Genomic DNA, 18,225 nt, shown 5'->3' with positions numbered 1-18,225 from the left:
AGCTCGCGGGCGGCCGGCGGCGCATGCCGGGCGCTCAGCGGCGCGTCCTCCCGCTCCGCCGCCGCGCCGGCCGCATCGCCGCGCTCCGCCGCCCGGCGAGCGTCGCTTGAGGTGGAGGCGAGCGCCGCCGCGGGACGCGTCCTTCCCCCGCCGCTGCCGGCCCCCCCGGCTCAGCGGCTAGCGGAGCCCGGGCAGGTTGTGCCCGACGGTGCCAAGGAAAGGAAGGAGAAACGAGGACGGGGCTGGAGCAGGGCAGCCGGCGGCGCTCCGTGGCGGAGCAGTGAGCGCGCGCGCGCCGAGCTTTTCCTCGGGCTGACCCGGGGCTCGTTTCGGCTGAATGTGACCTCTAGACGGAGCATTAATAACGAACGTGGCAGCGGCCCAAGCTGACGAGGGGTGCGGCCGCTTGGCGCTCGCCGCCTCCCGCGCTCCCTCCCTCGCTCCCGCCCGCGCTCCCGGCCCCCTCGCTCCCGCCCGCGACTCGGCGGCAGGGGGAGCGATCCAGGGAAACAAAGCTGGGCTGAGAGTTCCCTGCGCTCCGGACGCAATCTGGGGTGCTTTTCCTTCGGGCAGCCCCGCTCGGTGCCAGCCGGAGCGGGGACGTGAGCAGCAGGGAAGCGAGGCTGCAGAGGGGAAGCGGGGAGGAAGAGGAGGCTGCGGAGCGCACCAAGGTGCCAGGGGAGTGCGGAGCGAGGCCGTCCCCTCCACCCGGCACCCAGAGAGGCCGGAGGGATCCCACAGAAGGTCCCTTTGTGGGAGCCCATGGAGGGTCCCTTAGCGGGAGCASACAGGGCTGAGCAGCGCGGGGCTGCGAGGGGAACAACAAGTGAGCTCATCGGGCCAGCGCGGTGGTGGCTGGCGCGGGTGGCAGCCCCAGGGACCCTGGGATGCGCAGGACACCGGGGACCACGGCACTTTGCTGGGACAGGGACCCTCCTTGATGCCCACTGAAGGCAGCAGCACCAAAACCCCCCACGCTTGGTGCAGGCGCTAGCTGGAAGCCCTCGAGCTGCCTCCCAGCACCAGCACCTCCTCCCTGGCTCCCCGGCTGGCGCTTGGGAGGAGGCAGCGGGAGCCGGGGGAATCGGGAATCGGCGCTTCCCGTTCAGAGGCCCTGGCGCCGCACGACCGCTCCGCCTCAGCCCGGCTCCCTTTCCCCACCTGGCTCAGATGCGATTTCTCCTCCCTTATTGTTGAAAAAATAATGTTCAGAATTAAAACGTAGGCTGCAAATTACAGCAATTACCCCGCAGCTCCCCCTGACAGGCCTTTTGTGCTCCGCGCGCTGACACTCGCGAAGCAAATCCTAGCAGCTCTCCTACGTGCACGAGGGACAAGGGTGCGAGGGGGGCTGCGGGAGCGGCCRTGGCCAAGGGGCTGCATCCCGGCACCCGGGAGCCGATGGAGCCCCGAGCGCGGCCAGCGGCACCCGCCAGGCTCAGCCACGGCCCCGGGACGGGCTTTGGTTCCGGGCGCTGCAGCCAAGCGGCATCAACCGTGGGGCCAAATCCAGCATCTGGACCTGCAGCAAGGAGGCYGGGAGATGGGGATGCCCAGGAAAGGATCCCGGATTGCCTGGGGGCAAACRGGGCCCCTCATGCCGTGGGGGACAAGCCCCGAGCTGGGGACAGGGCCGACCTGGGTGCAAACCGGCTTCTCCAGCCCAGGAGGAGCCAGGACAAACCAGGAGCTGAGCCAGCTCCTTTCGGGGACAAGGGCCGGGAGGAACGTGAAGGACGTGGGGAGCCCCCAGCAGCCCCCCCAGCACCTGCCCCCAACAAYGGGGCAAAACCAAACTCAGCCCGTGTTTAGGCAGCCGCTCAAGCACCCAAATGGCCTCACGGAAAGGGACACCACAGGAAAACACTGCTGTGCACAAAAGACCCTGGGAGAGAGTGGGATTTGGCTGTGGGCTTCAGCATCTATCGTTCGGCAGGGCATTAAGCTGAAGGAATCACCATTAAAACAAAAATTGAGAGTACTTTTTTGTTTTTGTTCTATGGACTGAATGGGACTGGGAGAAAGAAACCAAAGAGTTAGGTCAGTCTGAAATGCATCTTACTTCCTAAGCTGATTCTTGGCATGACTGAGGATCAGCCCTCAAAAGGATACTTTCTGCATCCAAGAAAATATTTTACATCCACCCAAAATGAGCTATTTAGAGGTTTTCGTGGCTTAACTCAGGGCTTTCTTCATGCGAATCCCTCGTCGAAGCACTTGGTGCGAGGCGCACGCGCTCCCGGCCCGCRCCACAACCAGCGCTCGTGTCTGACACCGCTTCACAAAGAGTCGCAGTCTCCTCCAGAAACGCTACTTTGGGGCCCGTTTGCGATGACCAAAAGCCAGCGATGCCACCTCTGCCGCCGGGACCRGGCGGCCCGGGGCACCAGTAGGGTCCAGCGCAGCCCCGGAGTGGTGCAAGTGTCCGTGTGGGGCCCGGGGAAGGGCAACCGGCTGCCCCAGCCCTGCGAGCGGAGCAGACCCTGCTCCAGCACCGGCAGCCGCGGCGCAGAGCGCGCCAGGGCCTCGGCTGAGGCAGAAGGGGCTGTTTTCACGTGGCCTGTTTTCAAAGCACAAAGCCTCTCGCCGGGCTCGGGGAGGGGAAAACCCAGCGCCAGGACGAGAACAGATACTAGACTTCAAAGAGCAAGGAAGGCCGCGCAGACCCGTGGGTTCAGCGGGTTCAGCGGTGCCGCTGCCGCCCTGCGACACCGCAGCACGCGGGCACGTAGTGCTGTCCCCGTGCACAGCAGCTCCCACAAGCGCTCACCCGGGCACRCCGGGCTCACTGCCTCTGYCCATAGATACGGTCCTGCCTCCCCYGGCGCAGAGCCTCCCGTGCTGCTCTGCTCATGGAGRTGCTGAAAACGCTCTTGCACACCAGGCATCTCACTGCCCCAGAGCCTGTTTTCTCCTACAACCTCATGGGTAGGAGCTGGGAAGTGATAGGGCCGCATGGCACCGTGCCCAGCTCGCTGCGGGGCCGGCCTGGAGCAGCCCTGGGAAGAGGCAGGTGGAGGCGGCGAAGGCACCGGGGACGTGGTCAGCGGCTTGGGAATCCGGAGCTCTGCAGCCCTCCTCCCTCTGCTCCCCGGCTCATCCCCGCCAGCGAAGGCTGCCAGCCCCTGGAAATGCCACGAGGAGCCAGCTGGAAGCCCAAACATGGCTACTTCCTGACAAGCCAGGGGATTTGGCTGCTCTGCAGGAGCCTCGTGTAGAAATATCCCTTTCCCAGGCCTGGGAACCATCCCTGGCATGGCGCAGCTCTGTGGAGCCGAAGCTCCCTGCCCGCTGGGGCTGCAGCTCCGCGCACGGCTGCAACCTTCGGCGCGAGCACGAGCCCCGTGTGCTCCCACGGCCCGTCCTGCACGGGGTGGCTGCGCTGACGCTCGAGCTCACCTGGCGCACGGCACCCGATGGTGACGGGCACTTCTGGCCCCAATCTCCCCAACAAAGCGGGGCGCGGAAAAGCTCCCTGCAACAGCGCTGCCCTGCTCGGCACCTGCTCGCCCCACTACCTGGCCGCGGGCCAGGCTGCTTGATTAAAGTCTATCTATTAAGTTTTGCATCTATAGAGAGCTCTGCTCGGCAACGCGCGGGATTGGCACCGCACTGTGAAGAGGCTTGGAACGGCTCGGAGGAGAGCGAGCCAAACACTTTGGGATATTCACAGGCAAAGTAATCCAAGTCCACAACTCCCCTCGGCACCTGGGAAGCCAGAGCTCCAGAACATATAATCAGCCTCCCCGCAGCAGGTGCATTTTCCAAACAGAGCCCAAGCCGCTAACTCGCCTGTTCGCAGTTGCCATCCCCAAACGCGCTCATTTCCATTTTAATTTCTCCTTTACAGTCCTCAGCAGACCTCGCGAACAGGCAGCGCGCCGAGCAGCAGGCACGGGCTGCGGATGGGAACTCGGCAGCGCAGCAACAGGACGTGACTTTGGGGGGAAAAAAACCCCTCAAAGCCGTAAAAGCGCTGGCACCGGCGGCGGCGAGCGGGGGGAAGTGGCAGGGAGGGCTGTGCTACACTCAGCACTTCTCAGACACGGCCCCGGCAGCGGCTCTGAATCAGCTCCGGGATGTGAAGCGGCCGCGCAGCCCTYGCGAGCCCGCGCCGGGACACGGAGGCGCAGGAGCCCTGCGCGGGGCTCTCTGCAGGGCACCCAGGAAGGGGCTGCCACCCGGTGCCGCGCGGCTCCCACGGGCTCTGCAGGGTCCGCGCCGGGCTGCGCTCACCACGAGCYGCATGAGCAGCGTGGGCGGCTGCGCCATTTCCTGCCCCGTGAGCTCCTCCACAGCGTGGGCTCTGCAGCATCTGTGGTGCCCACAGAATCCAGGAGCTCACACAGCATCTCTGGTGCCCACAGCACCCAGGAGCCCAGAGAACATCCGTGGTGCCCACAGCACTCAGGAGCTCACACAGCATCTCTGGTGCCATAGAACCCAGCAACTCACACAGCATCCGTGGTGTCCACGGCACGTAAGAGCCCAGACAACATCCGTGGTGCTCACAGTGCCCAGGAGCTCACACAGCATCTGTGCTGCCCACAGGATCTACAAGCCCAGACAACATCTATGGTGCTCACAGTACCTGTGAGCTCAGACAACATCTATGCTGCTCACAGCACCCAGGAGTTCAGACAACATTCCTGGTGCCAGCACAACTCCTGGGGCCAGGAGAGGCTGACTGAGCTTCACGCCATTCCCGCCTCCCCTGGACCTCCCAGTGGAGCTTCCTGGGGACAACTGGGCTGCATGGCAGGATCCAGCCCCCAGCTGCACCATCTCCCCCGCTCCGATGCCACCGTCCCCAGCTGGRTCCGGCGGAGGTCGACGCAGAAGCGAACAAGCAGCTCACCTTTTTTAGCCGTCTCCATTTCTTCTTCTGTCCAGCGGGAGCTTTCGTTCATCTCCAGAGAGGCTGGGAGGGAGAGAAGGGAGGAGAGGTCAGCGCGGAGGGACAGACACCCCGGCCCCGTCTCTTCTAGCAAGGACTCGCGGTGTTTTCACGCCCCAACAACCCCTCAGCCTTTGGTTTCTTTGGGTTTGGCAGCGCAGCCAGGTGCCCCGAAGGCAGCAGGGTATTTCAGGCCAGATCAGGGCCCTGCACCCTGCCCGTGCACTGCAGGTACCGACTCAGGAGCCGACACTTTGGAGGGGACAGACGCCAGGTGGGACCACGCTGCTGTAAGAGTCAGAGTCTCCTCAATGCTAAGGCTTCCATGGGCCACCAAAGGGCTTCAGCTTTGCCAGCACTGGGCGCTTGGACATTCCAGTCCTGGCCGATGCGGGAGCCGAGCAGGGTGCCCAAGCAACGGGGCTGCTCGCAGAGCCCTGGGCTCCTCTGGGTGGCACAGCAGGACACGGGCGCCAGCACCTATCGCGCTGGGGACCCTGGGGCCCCGTGCGAGTGCCCTGCTGGCAGCCTGGCACTCGGAGCAAACCCTACAATAACAAACCAGGCCGTGAGTCAGCGGCAAAAAACAACTCAGTAAGGAAGCAGATTTCCGGTCCGCACTGCCAACGGGTTATTACTCTAAACAACAGGCAAACCATTATTTCAACAGTGATGAGAGATGTTTTGACAGTGTCCTTTTAAAATGGAAAACAGGCCGATAGGTTAGGGTAAAGGATATGGATGAGGCAAGAAGGAAGCATCTTCCAAGCTGCTTTCAAAAGGGCGGAGATACCGAAGAAGGACACAGCGACCCGCTAGGTACTCGGCAGCCAGAGAAGGAATCTCCTTCACAGGCGGCTGAGCAGAACCGCAGGTGTCACCTCTTGTAAGTCAGTGCAGGTCACTTCCTCCAGCAAAAACACGGTCCCCTGGGAATGCTGCCAACACGCGACTGCTCGGCTAGCTCCGGGAAATCGATACCCCGGGAGCTCCCCCAGCCGGGGCAGGCTCGGGGATCTGGCAGGGATTTGCTTGGAGCGAGGTGTCCCGATACCAGGCCCTTAATTCAGCCTCAAGATACTGTTATTGCATGGTAAAGGAACGTCAAAGAAATGGCCTATTTGGTTTGATTAATGATATTTACTGAGGTTGTGCAGTTATGTAACAGATGCCTCCTGGGAGTTCCAGCATGCTGCAGTTAAACCACAATATGGTTTTGTGCTGTTTTTTAATGTTCAATTGGTATTTAAAATGCAATAACTTTCTTAGCCAACCTAAATTAAAGCACTATTGGAGAGACATAAAGTGTAACCAATTGCTTAGATATGTCACTGGAATCAGGCCATTTCCTCTTCCCAATTTAACACTGTCAAAAGCCTTTCCTCCTTGCGCATGCTGAAGTTTATCAAGGTCCCTAAGATCGTGGGATAAAAAAATAAATAATGCAATCTAAGTTTCTGGCATTATCGGCTGCTTCTACGCAGCACTGCCTAACAAGCTGGAGATGAAGATCAGGGCTCTGCGGAGCCCGGAACTATTTATATCGTTTGTACGAAGCGGAGCGCTCGCAATCAAAGCTCCAGCCAGTTGTCAGCAGAGGAGCGGAGAGGCAAAACACCTCGGTGTGATTTATGGCAAATGGAACAGAAAAAGCAAGAAATTGCAGAGAAGGGAAGCGAGAGGAGTCRCCCTGCTTCCATTTGTACTTGCCTTCGGTACCACGCTAATAATTTTGTCCTCGGTACAGGGGGAAATAGAGGAAAACTGGCTAAATTCCTTGATGCATTTGCTTCTCTAAGGCAAATATGTGAAGAGTGTCCAAAGGCAGCTACAAGCAGTGGTGTGAGTGAGAGCCCTGGCTGCGAGACGGGGCAGGGAGCAGAGCGCGACGCGGTCCCCGAGCGCGCCCCTACGCACCCAGCTCCGCGCTCTGCTGCGGCGCCGCCGCCTCCTCGTTGTTGGCCTCGTTGGCCATGGAGCGCGTGATGCGGCCCTTGCGCCGGCCCTGGCTGTTGGCCGTTTTGCGGCCCTTGGAGGTGACCGTTTCCTTCTCGTCGTTGTCCTCGCCGGACGTGTCGTCGTTCTTGTCCCTGCAAAGACAGAGAGGGAGGGAATGACYGGGGGGAAACTGCCCTGGTTTTTGGGGTGTGCTCTCTGCTTGTGCTTGGGTTTCGTGGCCGGGCTTTGGGGGCAGTGGATCTGTGCTTTTTATTGCACACGCAGCGGGCTGGGGGGGCCTGGGTGGCAGAGCTCGTTTTCTGCAGACGCYGCAGACCTGATGGAGACAGGTTGAATATCAGGCCATTCAAATTCATCGCTGCCTCCTCCTCATTTATCTTCCTGAAAGGGACCTGCTGGTAAATGTCTTCRCAGCCTAGATATAATGAAGCCAGATGTTCTTTTAAACCGAGCATTAAGCCCATCACAGATAGGGAGCAGCCCGCGTGCCAAGCTCTCCCCGGCGCAGCACCGGCGCTCCCCGCTCAGTTATGCTGGTGTCAGGCGGCGAGGCGGGCGCCGCTATAAAACCGGGTGAATCCCTTGATCTGGAAGCTCTCACATTGACATGGGCAACGCGGGAGGTGAAGCGCCACGCTCGGCTGCGCTCGCCGCTTCCCCGCCAACCTCTTGCAACAGCAAAACAAGCCCCGCGACCAGAAGGGCTTTGCAGGTTTTATTATTTTTTTTTTCAAATAAAAACACATCAGAGAGCRGTTTTCCAGGTGTGGGAGCGGTAGGGGAGGGAAATAAGCAGGAGAGGTGGCTCTCTGCGTGGGAGGAGGGCAGCGGCGGGCGGTGCGGGGAGCCCGGTGCCGGGCTCGGCGGCTGCGGGGGGCGCGTGGCCCCGGGAYGCTGCTCCCGGGAAGGGGCACCCGCGGGGGGATCCGCTTACTTGGCCAGTTCTTCCTTGTCGTTTTCGGCATCCTGTTTATCTTCCTCCTTCTCTCCTTCCTTCTCCTTTTCCTTCTCTTTTTCATCCTTCTCCTCTTGGCTGCTACGGGGCATTTGCTGCTGCTGCTGCAAAACAAGGGACGTAAAAAAAAAAAAGAAAAATAAGCACAGTGTCAACACAGAGAGTGGCCAGTGCCTGGGCCAAGCTAAACACCCGCGGCCGGGCAACSCTGGGGCTGAGCAGTGCTGCAGGAAAAGCACCGCTCGCGACACGAGCGCATGAGGCCATTGGGGACATCGTTGGGACCCCACAAAGGGCCGAGCCAAGTGGCAGACCCCAGCAGCAGCCCAGGGGAAAGTTAACGGCCTCCGGATTGCGGCGCAGGACAGTGGATACCAGGCTTCCCATCCCACCCCATCTGGGAGCTCGAGGTGGCCGAGGCCGCCGCGCACCCCACGCGCCGCGTTGCTCCAGGGAGGGACGCGGCTATGACATTATTTCTGGATTTTGTTTCAACAGCTGCAGGAAGAAGGATGCTGGGGAGGAGGGCTGGCTTCCCTGACCTCCCTTCCCGCTGCGGGGCTGCAAGCGAGAGGGATTTCAGCGAGAAGTTGAAATTAGGGACGGAAACTATTTATTAAACCACCCTGCTCTTGGCTAACGCGGGGCTCTGAGCAGATCCCCCCAGGTTTGCCTGAGCAGTGCAGAGCTCTCACAAGGGGCTCGCATGCGTTTGAACGAGACCTGCGTTTGATACGAGCCCTGAAAACCCCGTCGCGGCGCTTGGCTGAAATCCCCTGTCCTCGTCCGGCTATGAAGGGGCAGCTGCACTCGGCAGGACCCGCGTCCCGCACTGCGGATCAGCCCTGAGGACACGGAGATAGCCCTGGAGATAGCCCTGGAGATAGCCCTGGAGATAGCCCTGGAGATAGCCCTGGAGATAGCCCTGGAGATAGCCCTGGAGATAGCCCTGGAGATAGCCCTGGAGATAGCCCTGCTCCCCCGGCCAGGCCGGCAGCAAATGGCCACCCTGGATTCGATACTCTAGGCCCAAAAAAGAGCTCGCTGAGAGCAAATCCCCAGGGATGCATGCAAACAGCACCATCCCCTGCCATGCTGAGCAAGGGACTGAGGAAAGGGGGAAGCGCTGACGATGCCAGAGGTGGCAGCCCTGGACCAGGTCTCCTACAYGATGCAGCCAGGGCCTCTCTGGTCTCCCAGCTACCAAACCAGGGGCAAGAGCTTTGCCCCGGAGCGAGCGGCAGCAAGGCCCAAATGTGAGCAAGCAGCCCGGAGAGGAGCATTTTGATCCAAGGATGCCCTCTAGTGTTTGCCCTGGCTGCTGGAGCGGGGTGCCGGGCGCAGGGAGCTGCTTCCGTGGGGCGGGAAGAGCAGGCCGGGCAGAGCAGGGTGCCCCCCAACATGGTCCAGAGGACACGAGCTGGGCAGCGCCGTCATCCCAGGTGGCTGTGACAAGGGAGAGGCCCTGGCTGTGCCAAGCAGAGCACCTCAATGGAGACCTGCAAATGTCTCCGTGGAGCCGACGGAGACCTGCGAAGGCGGCCAGGGAGCCCTGGCTTGGAGCGCACCTCGGGGACAGTCTGTGCCACGGCTCGGCTGCACCGGGAGCACTGGGAGCTCTTGCCTGAGCACGGCCTTTGGGAAGCAGCTCTGGGAAGAGCCAGGAAGGGAGGGGGCCAGGCTAGAGGCGGCAGGACCACTCGAATACCTGGCTGAGCACGGACACCACAGGTTTTGCCACCACTGGGCAACCAAGGGCGCTCTGAGGAAGCGGGGGACACGTTCCCAGGGTCTAAATGAAGGGAACGAGATGCCCAGGCAGCTGGTCGGACCAGTCCACGACAACACACTGGGAGCTCGGAGCAGAGCCGGACACTGAGCGGCATCGGGTGCTTTGACCCGTGCATCCCACTGCAGCACTGGGTGCACGGAGATCACCCCGGGGCATCGGATGCGCGCGGGGAGTCTATTCTTAGCCCTGGCTGCGGCCCAACGCCCGATGATTCAGGGGCCGGGCCGCAGCGCCGGGCCAGGAAATGCTTCCCCGATGAGCGGCCGCCGCTTCCTCCTGGGGCCGGCCGCCCTGCTCGGAGGCGGCCCGGCAGGTGGGTCGGCTCCGTGCTCGTCACCGGGGCAAGCCGGACCTGCCGGCCGGCCCGGGCCCCACCAGCGCCGGGCACGATGCCCGTGGGAGGCCAGGCGGAGAGGGTCGGGCGACAGACCCGCGGAGGCTGTGTGCCCCAGAGYGCATGGTGAGGCCGGTGCCGTGCGAGCCGCGGGGCAGTGCGTGGCCTCCCCGCTGCCGCCCCAGGGCGCCCGCCGCGCTCCGGCACCAGCTGCTCCCTAATTGCAAACAGCTGCTCACCTTTGTCCTAAATTCCCAGTGGCTCGGGGCGGGATGGAGATGAGCAGAGCAGCGCGCGCCCGATCGGAGGAGCCCGTACCCCTTGGCCGGGGCCAGCGAGCAGGCGCCCGTGCGCCCGGCTCCACCGCGGAGCGCGGCCTGCCGCGCGGCTCCTCCATGGGGCGCTTGCGGCCGCGGGGGAGGCTCCCGGGGGACACCGGCTCTGAGATGGGTGCCGGGCACCCAAGTCTTTGCCCCACTGAGAACCGACCAACTCAGCACAGCGATCCCAGCTCCCCCCGCTCCCAGCAGCCGCTCGCCCCAACCACAGGCCGTGGGGCTGGCTGGTAAGAAAACCCCAGCGAGGAAGAGGTGCAGCTCCTCCCACTCGCTCTGTTTACTTCCTCCGCGGCCGCCGCGCCGCGGCCGCCTTCTCCCTCCCCGGCGACCAGAGTGGAGGCGAGAGGGGCCCCGCGTGGCCCTCCCGGCCGCTGCGGCCCCCAGCCGCCCCCGTGACACTTACTTGGGCGTCGCGCGAGCGGCTGGTCCCCGCCGGCCCCATGGGCGGCCCGCGGCCCCAGCGCGCAGCCCCGCCGCCCGGCCTCGCTGCGCCTCACATTCTCCGGCTCCGGAGGCTTCCTGACGATTTGCATAGTTAAGCCGTAAACTAACCACAGCATTCCTCTTCTGATTTTGCAATCTGCTGGAAGAGCGTGGTCGCTCTAAGTCGAGGCGATGAATCATCGTCTATAAACCACGGCGCTCGTCACCGGGGCTCTCGGTGCCGGCTGCAGCCGGCGTGATTAATCTCCGAGGATGCCAAGCTTAACCTGGGGCGCGTCGCGAGCTGTTTTCCAAAGGCGCCGGCCTCCGCAGAGGCTGCTTGCCGGCCTTCGTGGGGCCAGCGCCGCGCATGGACCCGCACCCCTCGCGGCGAAGCGCCCGCGCCACCGCCCTCGCTGCTCCCCCGACCCGTGCTGCATCGGCCCAAACCCCAGAGCTAAACCCGGCTCTGGAGGCCCCCCTGGGCTGGGTCCCCTTGCCAGGAGTGTCCGTGGGCCCATGGCAGCTGCAGCCGGGTTGGTGCTGAGCAGTGAGAGCCCGTCCCCGCGCAGCTGAGCCGGGGCATCCTCCTACACCCTCCTCTTCCTCCTCCTCCAACACGAGGGCCAAAGCATCTTCCTCCTCTCCTCCTCCTCTTCCCCTCCTCCTCCTCTTCCCCGGCTGTTCTTGTTCCAGGCCCTGTCCGGCCATCCTGGCCCTCTCTCTCCCACATTCTTACTTYTATCCGTACGGCAGAGCACGTGGAGCCGGGTTCCCGGTGGATGCCACAGAGCAGCGGGAGCCCCGCGTGCCCCTCCAAGAGCAGGTGCCAGCCCTCGCTCCTCCCACGGACACCTCCAGACCACAGGTGTTTCCCGGGCCAAGGAACCCATCCACGCCACAACGAGGCCGTATTTCCCACCAGGACTCGGCACCACGCGGCCACTACACGCAGCAGCACCAGCTCCCCACGGAGCCGGCAGTCCCACGCGCTGGATGCGGCTCCCAGGAGGACACGGATGACGAGGCTGCCTCGCAACRGGACAGCCTGAAGGCTGCAGCCCCTCGTGCCCCGCCGGCCACGCAGCACCCRCCTCGCTGCACAGAAACCACCAACACAAACAAGGCACCCGCAGAAGAGCAGCGGGTGACGGGGCGCCCCAATCCCATCACCAGCTCCCGCGCTGCAGGAGAGAATCCGAAACAGAGGGCCGGGATTTGGGCGAGGACGGGGGTATGGAGCGAGGCTCCACTTGCCCCATTGGAAGCAGCACTCCAAGCGGGAGCCATCCCTTCCCGGGGGCTTCAGCAGGAGGCGGGCGCCGCGCGGGCGCTCGCTCATCTCGCTGAAGCGCAGCAGCGTTTCGGAGCGGTTCTTCACAGGACCCTGCTCATCCACTCCCTCCTTAAGCCATCGAGGGCTTTGCCATAACGGGAAATGTTTCTTTTCTGGGTCGCTGCTGAGTATTTTCTTTTTTTTTTTTAACAAAGCGACTTGACTGCTCATGAAGGGAAAATGTCCAGAGGGAAGAGCACAGCGTGACGAGCCCCGCTCCATCCCGGGTAGGGAATGTGGGTTTTCCCTTCCCGGCGCGTTGCTCTACCACAATTAAACACTGCCGGGCTCCACAGCCCTCCCCATGCGGCACACGGGCATCGGGGGCAAGGAGGCCCCGGCATCCCGAAGCAACCGGYTTCCGCAGGGATTTCCAGCCGAGCTCGGAAGGCTCTGAGCTGCCTTCCCACTTCCCCTCGGCTCCCGGTCCAGCTCGGATGGCGACTCCAGACCAAAGAAGGCATCTCCAGAGGATGCTCCACTGCCGCCGCTGGCAGCTGTGACATCCCAGCCACCTTCCCAAGCTCCCTCCTCAGTAGTGGCCACGGCTACTCACGTGAGTGCAGGCTCGGTGGAGTGCTCGCTCAGAGACCCCCTCGACCTGCGCCCTCCACCCCCTTCCCAGACACGGCCACGTCGCTCCCGCTCCATCCCCATTGGTGGCCGTGAGGACACCCAGAGGACACCCCCGAACACGCGTCACTCTGTCCTGCAAAGGCACGTGCGACAAATATCGCTTCTTTCTTTAGGAAAAACACATTGGGCCCTTTGCCCTTAACAAGGAAATGGTCCCTGGGGTGATGAAATTTGAGTATTTCCCAGGAATAAAAGCTCAATATTCATCCCAGCTGCCGCACGGGCGCAACGTACGTTTCCAGCGAGCTGCAGCCCTCAGAGGCTGCGGAGCCAGGACAGCCCCTGTCCTTTCACCTGGGGGTATCCTGGGTGGGAGACGCATGGGAGCCACGGATCAATCCCTGTCCGCATGGAGCTTCCATGGAAAAACTAAATGGGCTGTTCATAAAACGGGCGCTTGGGCAGCCCATGGAGCCAGGAAGGCAACGGGAATTCATTCCGGGAACCCAGAGGCGACGGGAATTCATTCCGGTATCCAACCCCCCACTCTGCACGGGATAAGCTCATAGAAAGGGAGCTGCTCCCATCCCACATGGCTGCAGCCCTTGTCCCTGTGCAAGGGACCAGGCCAGGTCCGTGGCACCACCCGCGGGGCAAGGGATGCGCCTGCAGACCCCCCAGCAGCGCCCGCAACAGGACACGCAGCCCTCATGCAAATCCACGCCCATTAACACACACTGAATATTGCCCAGGACTGCTCCACCACCACTCCAGTTTCTCCCCTTGCAGGGGGAAATTCTGCACTTGGAAGCCGAGATTTTTTTGTGTCGTTTCTCCCCGCTTCCAGGGTGAAACTGCCCCAGGGTGCTGCTGCGCCCGATGCGGCACCGGGTGCTCCTGCTCACCCACGTCGCAGACACCAGCCCGCGCCACGGATCTGGGGGCCACTCGCTTTCATGGCAAACGGGAAGCAGCAGCATGTGCAGTCCCCGCTCTTGGCAGGAGGGTTCTAGCAGTAAGTAGCAGCTTTATGAGGAATATCCTTTGCCAGGGGACCGTCAGCCAAGGAGCAACGGGATGCTTATTTTTTAATGTACTTTTAATAAGTAGGCCACGATGATCATCTTGACACCACAGCAGCGCTAGTTCTACTTGTGATTATCTCCACCTCTCTTCTCGCTAMTGCCTGCAGCCTCCAAAAGCAAATCAGACCACCAGCCTCTCCATGGGAACAGGAGCGAGGAAGCGGCGCCAGACACAACCTGTATCCTGCCCTCCTCCGAATCCAGCCACACTCGTGGAATTTAACTGCTTATCCCATCCCAGCAGGAAGGGCCAGGGCAGCGTGGAGAGATGCTCCGAAATGGCACCCACGCAGCCTGCCCTGTTGTGAGGGCTTGGGGAGCCTYGGGCACTGTCTTGTTCCAGCCCAAACCTCCATTCCAGGGGTGAGCGTGGCTGGCTGTGTGGTCCATGGGGACCTCAGTGGGGCAGCACCGAATGCGCACGTGGTGGCCCGGGTCCCCAGGGGTGTGCAAGACACCTATCCTGTCCATGGGAGCTCTCGTGTCCTACCCCGCTCCAGAATCAGGGATCCAGCCTTCCAAAATCAACAGTGTCCCGGCTGCGCTCCATCAAAGGTAGAATCCACCCACCTGGGAGCCTGGCAGTCCTTGCATCGCGTTGATTTACAGATACCACCATCCCTGTGTGGAAAAGCTCTCCCGGCATTTATTATGGTCCATGCAGGAGGCAGCAGAGGATGCAGCCATGGAGGTAGCACCAAAGAAGCAGCTAGGTGCAGAGCAGGACAGCCAAGTGCCCCTCTCCCTCCAGCCACACTTGTTACTCATTCAACTTAACGTCAAAACCACATTTAGCTGTGCTGAATGTCTCCACTGCTAACAAGAAACAAATGTGGCCTCATGTTCTAGTTGCTGTGATCTAACAAAACAGACCATGGTAAACACTATAAAAATGTACTGGAGGGAACCACCCTGTGTTTGCTGGGAGAGGGACTGGATAATCTAATAGGATTTTATCCATCTCTCATGTCTCTGAAAAAAAGAAGGGAAAATTGGGCCCCGTCCATGACATTCGTCATGTGCTAGCTATTCTCATGTCTTAATGCTGCAGAAATCGAATTGGAGCAAGGCTACCTATCTCCCTTCCAATCAGGCTCTAGACCCAAGTGCTGCTTTTTATGGCCATGGAGCATGAGGAACTGCTTATGTCAGCGGTGCTACGGGACAGGCCAGTTTTTCCATTCCTGTCCCCTCGTTATCTGGGGAGATACTCCCTTTGCAGTCATCTCACTCTCCTCAACGAGTGAATAGYTGCTCAGTTCATCCAACTGGGGACTCACCAGCAGCACCTTCCTCTCGTCTTAAGCATCACGTGGAGCTCGGACCTCCCTGGGCACCTTGAGTGATCCCAGCAACAGCACTGGCCTGGTAACAACTTCATATTCAGGTCACCCAACAGCAAGGGGCGATTCAGTCACCTACCCSCAGGCACCTCGTGTTGTCTGAGGTCTTCTCGGTACCTCTCCAGCCTTCTGCTGGCCAACACAGACAGACAACCCAGCTTTCCACACTCACTACGCTCCCACTTTCAAGCATTGTGGCTTTTTGCTTTTACAGCTACTTTAGGATGATAACGGGCACGTATCAACTGCTGGGAAACGGCACGTCCTGAGCTGCGATACAGAGCAAACTCACCAGCCCCACTGCAACCAAGATCTCCATTTGGAAGGGAAAGGGAGGAAGCATTTGGGATGCACAGCCAAAAACAGCTGCTCAGAAGCCGCGGGTCTAAATTCCTGCTGCTCCCTGGTCAGCAGGAGAGGCAACACTTCCACTGCTCCTCCATCTCTTACCTGGCCCTTCCCGCGCCGCCGGTAGTTCCTCCTTACGAGGTTCTTGTAGTTCTCATTCTTCTTGGTCAGGTAGTAGTACAAGACACAGTCTGCCACCGTCTGCAAGKACACAGGCGAGTTAGGGAAGAGGCACTTTGCACCATTAGCAGCAATATTTACCCCAGGATTGTCACATCTCCCACAGCTTCAGGAGATCTGCGGCAAAACGCAACCAGGTGCCCCATGCTGGAGCAGGGGGTTGGACTAGGTGATGTCTAGAGGTCCCTTCCAACCTCAACCACTCTGTGATTCTGTGATTTTGTATGTGAAGTGTGGCTCTGTGGGCGGCCGAGCGCTGCTCTCAGGCCACCCTTCCACRTATGGGCTCCGTCACGAGCCCATACATAGAGAGAAAGAAGGGGCAGGGATCCTGCTCAGGGGATCAGCAGGTGCTCGGGCTGCTCCTCTGTAAAGAGTAGGACCACTTGCAAACCAGATTGTGACTTTTAAAGCGTTAATTGGATTGCTTTCCAATCTAGCCCTGATTATACACACATACACACAAACAGAAAAACTTACAGTCATCTGTTCCAAGGGCTAAGATCACTATTTTTTTTTATAATGCAATTTAAAAATCTATTAATTCATTACATCGAGCCATACTTTGCATCTCTCTCCAACAGGATAATGGATGTATTCTGTATCATAATTACAGCCTGATTTGCAAACGAGTACAAATAAAATTAGAAGACATTTTACAGCTTGGAACACAGGGTGGATTGTGAGCATCATCCAAGTCCCACCACTTTCGGCTTTAACTAGTGGGAAAAGGCTGAGAACAGCCTGGTGTCTTACAGCGCGCTCCGCTAGATCCCTCCTGCCTTGCTGGCTGCCTGCTGCTCCGGACAAGGAAGTTCAGCTCTCACAAACGAGCTTCCTGAGGGGTCTGGCAGAATCAGAGCRTAATTTAGGCTGGAAGGGACCTCTGGAGGCCACCAGGCCCTCAAAGCAAAGGGGGTTCTCCCAGACTGAACAGACACTGCAGCCCAGCTGCTGCTGAAGSTTCAGGAGCCAAAAGCTGCTCAGATCAGTGTCCCCACATTCAGGCTGGCTACGTGTCTACCCATCCCCAGGCAAAAGCTTGGAGCGCCCCAGACCTCCATCCCTCCTTCCAACCCTGCTGTAAGATTCAAAKAAATCCCTTTTTCCTCYGAAGGAAGCCYGTTTCTCCTGGGAAATGCACTGTGCTACGAYGGCAAAGTGCTGCAAGGGGTGGGCAAAGGCTACAATCAACTTCCAAGAACCAYGGAACAGCAGCTCCCAAGCATTTCTCCCTGAAGATCCAGCTCTCCAGGCTTCCAGGTCCAGTCCGTTCACCCACATGGCCTGTCCTGTGGAAGTTCCCTGGCCTGGATGAGGACAAGACCAAAGACTCCCTGCTCCTGCAGGTCTCACCTCCCACCTTTCTCCCATCAGCTCAATYGGCAGCAAAGAAGGAAAGGCTGCCGAAAATGGGCGGGTAAGTTCAAGTCCTTCTGTTAATGAACCAGTCCTAAAAACCAGCATCCAATTTTGCTTTCAGGATATTCAGCAGGGCTGTCTGTGTGTCTGTCCCCATGGCACCGACATGCCACTTTGGCCTAACTGGGATTCGCCCCTGCGTTGCACTGGGGGAGCTGCTCTGCAGGCGGGTGGAAGCAGATCCGTGCACAGCGGGTGGAAGCAGCTTCCTGGATCCCGGCAGCTCCACGTGCAGCAGCCTGACAGGCGGAAGCAGCTTCCCCGGGCACGGAGCCCACGCACGGCGCTGGATGCCCATGCTCCTCCCGGGGTGCCGAGCTCCCTGCAGAGCCCCCACGGCTCTGGGAGCAGTGGGCATGTGTCTGGGCACGGCCCTGGGCACCCTGCTACCACCTCCCCTGGGTGCTGGGGGCTGCTGGATGCTCCCATACTTCCTGGGATTCYGGAGGTGCAGGAGAGAGGCCACGGGACAAGGGAGAGGCGAGCTCGCCTCCAGCCTTACCTTCCTGTCCAGGAAGGACGCGATGAGGCCGAAGTTCTTGGGGTGCTGCATGAACCTGCGGGAGAAGGACAGAGAGGGTGAGCGTGGCCGGAGGGAGCTCCGCGCCGCAGCGGGGCCGCCTGCCGGGGCGCTGGCTGCGGGGCGGCCGCCTCCTCCAGGGACTTGCGGGTTTGGGAAAACGCCTGTCTGCTGCTCTGCTTCCCAGGACAAACGGAGCTTTAAATTTAGACCCGCAGGGTTCGGCTGATGGGCTGGGTGGGAGAGGGCAGGAGGGGCCAGCAGCTCCCAACAGCTCCCTCCATCACCCCGCTCCATCCCACGGTCAGCACCGCCGCCGCAGCCCTGGCAGCCCATCCCAATGCACAGGAGGCTGGATATCCCACTGAGCCTCAGGAATGCCAATGCCAAACGCACTGGGAAAAATAAAAAAAAAAATAAAAAAAAATAAAAAAATAAAAAAAAAAAAAAAAAAAGAAAGGTTTGGCAAAGGAAAAGACAACTGGCCGGGTAATAAAAGCTGCTTTCCCAGAGGAATCACAATCAGTGCCTGGGAAGCCAGTGGCACAAGTCACTGCCGAGCACGACAGCAGGGCGAGACAAGAGGGGGATTTGCTGTCACCCAAAGGCCAGCCGAGCGCCTCGAGCCCCAGCAGAGAGGGGTGGGCTCAGTGAGTTGTCCCAGGCCCAACTACGGCCTCCTGGACGCCAGGGTCCCCTCTGTTCCTTGTGGCACTG

At 60.6% G+C, this 18,225-nt stretch overlaps 1 protein-coding gene across 2 annotated transcripts in view; it reads right to left on the bottom strand.

Moving 5' to 3' along the window:
- NCOR2 (nuclear receptor corepressor 2) overlaps positions 1–18,225 on the bottom strand; it is a 128,971-nt gene that overhangs the window by 48,497 nt on the left and 62,249 nt on the right. Inside the window, exons 12-16 of one of the 2 annotated variants that reach the window (XM_026037608.1) lie at positions 17,491–17,545; positions 15,489–15,587; positions 7,791–7,915; positions 6,815–6,987; positions 4,859–4,921 (exon numbers count right to left, since the gene is read on the bottom strand). In XM_026037608.1, the coding sequence (XP_025893393.1) occupies positions 4,859–4,921; positions 6,815–6,987; positions 7,791–7,915; positions 15,489–15,587; positions 17,491–17,545 (515 nt within the window). The remainder of the gene's footprint in view (positions 1–4,858; positions 4,922–6,814; positions 6,988–7,790; positions 7,916–15,488; positions 15,588–17,490; positions 17,546–18,225) is intronic. The other variant, XM_026037607.1, reaches the window with a different exon arrangement.

This window comes from Nothoprocta perdicaria, unplaced genomic scaffold (assembly GCF_003342845.1).
Source record: "Nothoprocta perdicaria isolate Ctin4 unplaced genomic scaffold, notPer1 scaffold_2, whole genome shotgun sequence".
NCBI classification, from domain to species: Eukaryota; Metazoa; Chordata; class Aves; order Tinamiformes; family Tinamidae; genus Nothoprocta; species Nothoprocta perdicaria.
Note: the sequence above shows the minus strand (reverse complement) of the source record. Positions and strands in the feature narration are given on the sequence as shown.